Source organism: Elephantulus edwardii, unplaced genomic scaffold (genome assembly GCF_000299155.1).
Source record: "Elephantulus edwardii isolate Elephantulus edwardi_28Jun2011 unplaced genomic scaffold, EleEdw1.0 scaffold00005, whole genome shotgun sequence".
Taxonomy (NCBI): Eukaryota; Metazoa; Chordata; class Mammalia; order Macroscelidea; family Macroscelididae; genus Elephantulus; species Elephantulus edwardii.
In genome coordinates this window covers 26,662,963-26,672,285 of record NW_006399755.1, presented here as the reverse complement: position 1 = coordinate 26,672,285, position 9,323 = coordinate 26,662,963, and the positions used below count along the sequence as shown (strand labels likewise).

At 45.8% G+C, this 9,323-nt stretch overlaps 1 protein-coding gene across 1 annotated transcript in view; it reads left to right on the top strand.

Annotated features, from left to right (window-relative positions):
* The first annotated feature begins 1,206 nt into the window (after positions 1 to 1,206).
* The window catches only part of CACHD1 (cache domain containing 1), a 358,380-nt gene continuing 350,263 nt past the window's right edge, over positions 1,207 to 9,323 (top strand). Inside the window, exon 1 of the mRNA XM_006879767.1 lies at positions 1,207 to 1,458. Within this exon, the coding sequence (XP_006879829.1) occupies positions 1,207 to 1,458 (252 nt within the window). The remainder of the gene's footprint in view (positions 1,459 to 9,323) is intronic.

Genomic DNA, 9,323 nt, shown 5'->3' with positions numbered 1-9,323 from the left:
GACTGTGTGAAGTTTAAGAACACGAACCTTAAAGGGGAATTTATGCTTCAATCCTGGATCTGCTTCTTATCCCATAGGTGACCTTCAGCAATTGACTCCACCTCCTCTAAGTCTTTGTTACCTAAAAATTTGGGGTAAAGTCATGTACCCATAGGATGTTGTGGGGATTAAAGGATAATGAAAATAAACCCCAGAGTGCAGTGGCCAGCACAGAGTGACTGGTCACAAAGAATCTGTTAATTGAACAGTTAAGAAAGGGACAGGATCTGCATAAGACAATCCTCTCCACCCCAAAGCTCTGGTTGGCAGAAAACCAGTGTCCTAGAACTTAAAGGGACCTTGAACGGGTGGGACCCGAAGTCCTTCGCGTGGGCTGTGGCAGTGCGTGCTGGGGTCCTTGTCACCAGCAAAGCAAAGGGTCCAAGTGAGCCCCTCTTCCAGGTGCACCCGCATCCCCTAGAGAAGCGACTAGTCCCTTGCCCCGGTGAGTCTGCGGGGCCGGTTCTGAGGCGGGAGTCAAGGAGAGAGAGGAGGGGCGACCGGGGGAATTTCCCCGCCTTTCTCCCTCTGGCTCCATAAATCACCGCAGCAGTGGCGGCGGCGGCTGAGCCGGGAAGTGCACGGAGCCGGAGCGCAGCGTGGTGGCACCAGACACCTCCCATTCCCCCACCTCTTTCTTTCTTTCAGTTGTGTGTTTTGTTTTGTTTTTTTTAAACCTCCCCCTCTCCCTTTCTGCTCCGGCGGCTGCCCCAGCCTCGCAGCCCGGTCTCCGCTCCTCCTCCCGGGCGCCGCAGCCCACCCTCGCCGCGGCTGCCTCTCCGCGCCGGGACCCGGGGAAGCGAGAGCTCCACGGCTCGCAGCCGCGACTGTCAGCGCCGCGGCCCGCGCCTCCTGGCCGCAGCCCGGCTCTCCGAGACGTCGTCCGAGCCGCCGGGGCCGCGCTGGCGCCCGGGGCCCCTCGGACCGCTCAAGCGCCCGCTTCCTCTAGCTCCCGTCGCCGCCGCTCGGCGATGGTGGCCGCCCGCGCTCCCGCGCCGTAGCCGGGCGCCCCCTAAGTTTGGGAGCCGCGGCGGCGCGGAGAGGACTCTGCAGAAGAGGAAGAAAGTTTTGCGGGTGCAGCGAGCGGGCCTGGGGGCGCACCTCTCGCTCCTTCTTCCCGCTTCCCCGCGTCCGGAGCTCGTCGGCGGGGAGTAGAAGGAAGGCAGCATGGCCCGCGAGCGGGAGGAAGAGCCGACAGCGGGGACAGCCGCCCTGATCGGCCGCCGCCGGAGCTCACCAGGCAGAGCCGGGGCCGGGGCGCGGCGGCCGCCCTTTTGGCTGCCCTGCCTGGTCGCGGTCGTGTGCTGGTTCCCAGGCGCCGTGGCCGACGCAGACTTCTCCATCCTGGACGAGGCGCAAGTGCTGGCGAGCCAGATGCGAAGGCTGGCCGCTGAGGAGCTGGGGGTCGTCACCATGCAGGTAAGTGGCCCCCGTCACGTCGCTACATTTGCCAGGCACCCTGCCTTTCTCCTCTGCTCAGACCTCTTTCCCAGCCCGCGGCAAGAGTTCCCTAGAACGTGCATGGACCCTTCTTGCATCCAATAGAGCCCCGCGTCCAGACTTCTACCCTTTGCATCCCTCTCTCCTGACTACACACCAATTCCTTTTCCATGCACTCACACACCCCTCTCTTTCTCCTCTGCTCAGTCCCCTGCCCTTTGCACGGAACCCACTTTTCTCCTTGCACCGCCCCCTCTTCCGAGCTCTGGCTTCCTTTTCTCGATGAGATTTCTCCGGTGTCCTCGCACCTCCTTTCTTAATTTGCACACTTCTCTGCAGCAGATTGTTTTCACCCAGTCGCCCCTGTAAATTCCTCTTTCCTCTTTGTGCACCTATCCCCAGGCAGTCAGCCCTGCTGGCCTAGGACGACTCCCCTAGATCTTTTTTACCCCACTCTTTGACCACCCTCTCGAGTTCCCGGGTCAAAGCGCACTGCAGGGCGCGGGGAGGAAAGGCAGGTCCGCGCGCGCCGCTGTCCCGGGAGTGGGATCCGCGCTCCGTGTCCCCTACCCCCGCCCTGGTGGGTTGGGGGAGGGGCTGGCCTCCTGGATTCCCGGTACATTCCCGACTCTTGTCCTGCGCGTGGGACTTTTCTTGTTGCTTTTTCCCTGTAGTTGCTTTGAGTTGCGCCCAGTTCGCCATTGCGAGTTTTTGTTTTATGTACTGGAAGGAGGTAAAACGCAGCAAAATGAATAAGGTCTCCATTTCTCTAGATTATTTGTTCTGCCCATCATCCCCAGGAGAGGAAAAGGGAGCCCCAGAAAATTGTCCATGGCTAATAAGGAATCTTGAAGATAGTTTTAGGAGCCATTGATAGGAAAAATGACAACCCAGCAACCACCTGGATCCATCCTGCCCCTGTTTTAATCTACTTGGCCAGAAAGGCCCACTTGATTAGGAGAGGTTGAACCTGACATTCAGAATCTGAAACCTTTGCTGTAACATTATTAAGTAAAAGGATGCCACTCGCTTATGCATTCTAGCAACAATAATATTGGTGAAGACTACCGTTTTCGAAAGAGCGAAGTTTTCAGGAATATGCTCCTGGAGTAAGTTTCTCATTTCGATTCCTGCTGTGACCATCGCTTCCACCTCCTGCTGGGGGAGGTATTTTGAGTCATGCTTCTAACATCTTTTTACACCCCTCCCCGAATAAATAGTCCTCTCAAGATGATGCAGTTTTTCCCAAAGTGAGCCCCGCAGATTATTTTCACTGTAGTGGAAAAACCATTGATACTTTTATTTGAAGGGTGTGGTAAGGTTGAAGAGTGAATGATTTGTTTTAAAGGTAACTATCGCTCATTTTTTTTTTACACATTCGACCCTGAAGTGCAATAGCATTACCCTCTATCTTAATTTGCATAATAATAAAGAGGCTCCTCATATACTTCATTTAAGTTTTGCTTCCTTGTTTAGATCTTTCAGGTTCTCATTCAGCTCTAGTGTTTTGGATTTTTGGGATTTGTTTTCTTTGTAAAATGTACTTACTCTGATTCTTGATAATTGCTAATAGATCTTAGTGAGGTGACTTTGCCAGGAGATGGAATTAAAATATTAAAAAAAGATTAGGAAAAGATTATGATTTCTTTTTTCCCCGTGGTCAGTATTTCAATTTATGGCATAAATAGGTTTGTGGTTTTGCACAGTAGCACCTCTTCTAAGAAAGCAAACTTAATTCAGATTTTGCTTATAGAATTAGTAGGTATTGTTCCCTTCCACCTCATCAGTCTGGCTGGCCAAGGAATCTTAGGGTGATTTTTCACCCTCTTTACCCCATGTAAGCTAAGGATTTGCTTTTTCTAAGATACTGACAGCAGTTTTACTGTTTCTCACCTGATCTTGGACAAAAGGTGAAATCAGATCCCTATACATTGTCATTCAGGTAGGGATCCAAAGCAAATGCAGATTTAAAAGGCTTCCCTGTTGAAAAAGAGACACTTTTAAAAAAGCTCTAAGCAGTAGGGGGTTTGTGCCCAAATGGCCCTTTATCTCCTCTCTGCTGACCTCTTTCTAACACCTTTGCCACCTCTTTGTGGAAGCCGGCCTCCTGCCGACAGGGTTTTGTGTAGCGAAATGTGAAGTGCCTTCTCTCCTTTTTTGAAAGGAAACACACATACTGTATTTAAATTCCTCTCCTTGAGCTGCACATTGATCTGCCACTTGCCTCCATCTGGGGAAACTGGGGAGGAAAGCGGCTCCTTTTAATTTACTTAGACTGCCGGCCTTTTGTAGGGAGGAAGGCTTTTTTTTTTAAAAAAAAAAATTAAATCTAATTCAGGTTGAATTTTTGGCCACTGGAACAGAGAGTGTACACGTTACATTTTCCCTCTGTAAACATTTGGGATTTTTCCAATAGATTTGTAATTTTGGGGGAGTAGTGTGCAGGTTATATAGTCTTCTGTTGCAGTTTAGACTATAGATGCAGCGTTAATCTCTTGTTCAGAGGAAGCTTCTTGTGGTTATTAAAGTGAGCAAGGTCAAATCTCTCTCTATTTGAGTATGGATGTAGGGAGATTTCACCTCTGTGTTTTGGAAGGAGGTGTCTTGTCTTTTTTTTTTTTTTTAAGCCACTGACTCCTTTAAACTTTGACCAGGATGTTTTGAGGACAGGATGAATCTTTCAGGATAGCATCTCATTTTATGAGAAACTTTCTATAGCTTAGTTTATGGGTAAAGAAAGCCAATAACTAGAAGCTATTCTAAATAGCTTCTGCTGCTGCTGTTCTCTGAGGGCAATTTTTAATTTTGAGGAACTGCAGAGTAGACCTCAAAGTTGGCCTGCTGTTTCACAGCTGTGTGAGTGGCAGCCCAGGGTGTTCACAGGAGGTTGTAAAGGATGATTTTTACAAAAACAAAAATCAGGCCTTCTTCCCATGCTGCAGTTTCTCATGGTATGGTTTTGCTTAACTGATAGAGAAGACAGTTTGAAAAGCTGTTTACCGTTAAGGTGTTCTTGGAAAAGCTTCCTAATGGAGTCGGCCTCCTCATGGTTTTTGTTGTCATTGTTGGTCCTTTTTCAGTAATGGAGAAAATAAAAATAGGAAAAGATCTTTAAGTGATTTGTGCCAATCAGTTTTGCCGGTGCCCTGGGAAAGCTTCCACTGAATACTGCCCCCTGGCAGCAGACACCATACATCATGGGTAAAAGTGAAAAACTTAATCATCCTCCCTTCAGGGGTCTGGCAGAGTGAAGGCATCAGTGCGTGCTTGGGGACCAGCAGAACCTGCTGTGTCCCGGGATGCTTGCCTCTGCTTCTGCATTTATGCAACAGGTTCTTATCAAGCAGGATCATGAAGTGGAACAAACCCCCATGTTTGTTCTTTGGAGACCTGACTTCCAGCTCTATACCTGTCCCAGCAGGGTGATCTTTCTCAACAAAATTAGGGATGCATCTGAAAGTTGGGCAGTGACTAAGGAAGACCAAAGAAGAGTCACCATTGAATTGTGGTTTTAGTGAAGAGTGTTGTGTATCCCATGGATTGCCCAGAGAACAAACAAAGCTGTCTTTCAGGAAGTGCAATCAGGGTACTTTTTCAGAACCAAAGATGGTTAAACTTCATCTCACATACTTTGGGTATGTTGTCTGGAGAGGCCAGTCCTTGGAAAACGACATCATATTGAGAAAGGTAGAGGAAGAGTGAAAAGAGAAGATGACCCTCAAAGTTATGATGAATTGGCATGGTGAATTTAACAAGGCGTTTGCGCATGGAAGAGATTATGAAGATGACACAGAATAGAGCAAATTTCATTTCTGTTGTTCTAATGTTGCTACGTGTCGTGATCAACTTGCTGGCACCTAATAGCAATAGCATTCTTTGTAGAGATTTACCTTGTGGATTTCATGAGTATAGATTATGTGAAAGCCTTTGCTAAGCTGAGACTTATATGCTGGTGGCAAGTGATTAAACGTAAATCAGTAATTAATTATTGATTGCTTATTGTACACAGCAACGTTTTGTCTCACATACTTGGAGCATGTTGTCTGGAGAGGCTATTCACAGGTTGGAGAGAGAAAAGAAGACCCTCAACTGGGTGGGTTGACACAATGATTTCAGCAATGGACTGAAATATGTCAGAATTGATGAGGATGGCACAGAATAGGACAGAGTTCAGATCTATTGTTCATAGAGTCGCTATGAATCAAACTCGACTAAATGGCACATAACAACAACTGCACAGAGCTAGGTATCTAAGTGAGTCATAGGAACTATTCCAGTACAGGCCCTTAGGAGTATCAGTCCAGTGGAGGAGATAATAGGATTGCACAGGTAAAGCAGTAACAGTGCCTGCTTATTAGAAGGTATATCTGGCTTTGGGAGCCGTTTCACTAGGTACTTTTAAGGCCCATTTAACATTATATGACAGTGCAGGCTTCTTCACAGCAAGAACCTGGCACATGGCCAGTGTGCCCTCCTTGATGTTCTAACACAGCTTACTGGGCTGGGCATTCTCACCGTGAACTTGGCAGAAACACTAGCAGGTTGGTCAGACAGCTGCTGTTGGATGGGACCTGAGGTGGGCCACTGGGGGGAGGTCCTTTTAATAGGAGCAGAAGAAATGCCAGAAGCACAAACTGTAGCTTTACCTCAAGTCTTCAGAGAATGAGCCAGAAACATGACTTCAGGAACCGATGGGTGGAAAGTCTGAAACAATGCTTAAAATAGTGACTGCCGTGGCAAGTAGTAAAAGGGCATAACTTGTTTGTGTGCAACAGTCCATCAATATGTAGGCTAATCTGTTTATGAATTTTTACAAAAATCCAACAAACTTTGTAGGCTTTTACTCCTGTGATAGTTTGGTACATAGAGAGTTGTGCTGCCAAAAAAAGGCAAAGCTACTTTGGTGGTTCAAATCCACAGGTGGCTCAATGAGAGAAAGCTAGGCAGTCTCTTGTGTGATTTACAGCTTCTGAAAAACCTGCTGGAGTATCAGCTATGAGTCCAACCCCAGAGCAGTATGTTAAGTTGAGACACTATGACGGGAACTTGGATTAGACAGGGCTGTAGATAGAGGCAAAATGAATAAGGCCAGGTCTAAAGGGATTAGCCTCAACTAATGAAGGAGATAAACACAAAGAGGCTTGCTGGTGTCAGGCTTAGCCAGGGCCGCTGAGGCCTTCCACTGCAGGGGATTGGTGCAGTAGTGGCAGAAGTGGTGATGGTGTGCTGTGTCGTTGCCTCTGACTCAGGGTGACTCCATATGCCTAAAGTAGAACAGCTGTCTTCTCAAGCTTATTTTTTTTTTGTCTTCTAAATCTTTATGGAGACTGACCACCAGGCCTTTCCTCCTGCAGAGCCATTGGGTGAACTTGAATCACTGACTCTTTGTTTACAGAAAAATGCCATCCAGGAATCCAGTGTGAACCTAGGAGCAGGTTCTCAGAGCACAGGAGTGGGCAGCCCGAGGCCCTCTACCTGCACTTCCCCTGACCTATATTCAGTGAAACCTTTGCACACAGAAGCCAGTTCTAGATCACATCAGGGTCTTAAACACTACTTAAAAATCAATACTTTATCAGCCATTTCTGAATGTCTTTGATAGCATAGCTAGTCCATCTTAATTCTGTTATAGGAGGATGGCTGGAACACCGGTGTAACCCTTCCGTGGATCCATCTCATTTCATTTCATTGACCATCTTCCACAATTTCTGTGGTTATTTGACTTAAATGCTTTGTTAACTCAATTTTTATTGCGTGTTGATTTATAATATGCAGTCATATTTAGGGAGCTTCGTATTTTACATTGGATCATGCACAGCATCCTGAGAATGGCAGAATTTGGAGTGATGTGAATGTTTTCTTATGCAATCCACAGGATATTTAGGAGGAGAAATCACCTGTTCTTGAAAATAATGTGATTTGATTTGGTGCTCTGTATGTAAGCTATGCAAGCACCAGTGGAGGAAAAAAAAAATATGTTACCTGCTTTCTTCTGAAATTTCAAGTTTGAAAGCAGAAGAAAATTGACAAAAGATGGATAACTCTTGGTTGAAGTTGCTAAGAAAGAACTCAAGAAAAAAGTTGAAAACTGGTGATCTATCCTAGAACCTTCTCCACTTCCTTTCCTCTAAGGCCTATTGTTGCTGGCTTCTTATTATCTCCTTGTGCTCGTGTTTTTCATGCCAATTCTGCTGGGGAAGAAGAGTTTCACACTTTATAACACGTTGGTGCTATTTCTGGTTGCTGCTCGAGGAGTTCCTTCCTTTGAGCTTAAGTGGATGAGCAGAGAGGAACCTTGCAAAACTCTGGAATTTTGGTATTACCTTTCACCGTGGAGTAGGATCTATTTTAGATCTGCTTGGACATGGTGTAAGAGTTTATTGGAATTCGAAATATGAATGGAAAACAACTATTTGGACCAGCCAGTTATTAACTGTGTAACTTCTGGAATGCTACTAAATGTCTGAATTTCACTGTCTTTGTATTTCATATGGTTAATAGGAAGAAATAAATTTTAAAAGGTCACAAAGTAACTAGTACAGGTACTATATGTGTAACAATGGTTTGTCATGAGAGCAGAGAGAATAGATACAGTCCCTTTACGAAAACAAAATCCAGTCTTTAGAATCAATGAGCTAGTTGTGTCCACCCTCCGTCCTGCCCCTGAGCTTTGCAGAAGGGAGTACACACACCTCATTTTTTATCCTTTTGAGGCCACATGAAACCATCTTCTGAGGGATATGAATGTTAGACCTGCTATTCACATTTCTTTCTTTCTATTTTTTTTCTTATTATAAAGATTTAAAAAAATCTATCAATGTAAAGAGAGTGATGTAAGAATGTCCATGTACCCCTCACCCAGTTAAACAGCTGTTAGACTAGTTTTACCTCTACCTCTCTTGCTCTTCTCCTCACCACAGATTACCTTGGAGCAAATTTGAGACATCACATGATTTCACATGTATTTATATTTTAGAGCATGTTTCTTTAGTATATGCATTTTGAATGTTCATAACATATGGGGGCCAGTGCCATAGAGTCTACTGATTAAATGAGTCATGGCAAACCTCGTCGTGTATTATGGTCACCAGGCCTTCTGAGGTACCTCTCTGGATAGACGCCAACCTCCAGCTTTTCACTTAGAAGCCAAATACTTTAACTGTACCACCCAAAGATGCCAGTATAATGGCATGGCAATGTCTATAATCTTAAATTTGCAAATAAATATATACATTTTAGAACGAAACATTTAATTCTTTTATGACTGCATGTCTAAGTAAAATCATTATTCTCTCTCCTGAGTCCAAGTAACTAAGCAGTCAGCTCCTTAGCACTTCACACATAAACCCCACACTTCTTGGTTGTTTTTTTGCGGGGGGAGGGCTTCTCTGGAAACCCCTTCCTTTTCTTCCTTTAACGTGCTATCCAGTCCTTGCTTTTCACTCTTGGCCTTCCTGATTGTTTTCTGAGTGGTTGGCACAGTCTATGTATGTGTACAAGCCTGTCTCTGAGTTACAAAGCAATGTCTGACTTACATGAAACTTGTATTTGCCCTTTAATGTTATGTAAATTTGCCCTCACTCTGAAACCCCCTAATCTTCATCACAATTAGCTTCGTTTGCTGCATGTGCAGCTTTTTTAACCACAGAAAAGGCTTCAAGCGTTTTCGTGCACATAAAATCAAATGCACCGTTGTCAAGTAGATTTCAATGCTAGTGCTTCTGTAGGACAGAGTTGTGGTTGTTATGTACTGCTGGAATGGACTCATGGTTGATCCTCTGGTGTCTGTTCAGAGAAGTAAATTGCAAGGGAGGAGATTGTCCATCTGTCTCCTGTGGAGTGGG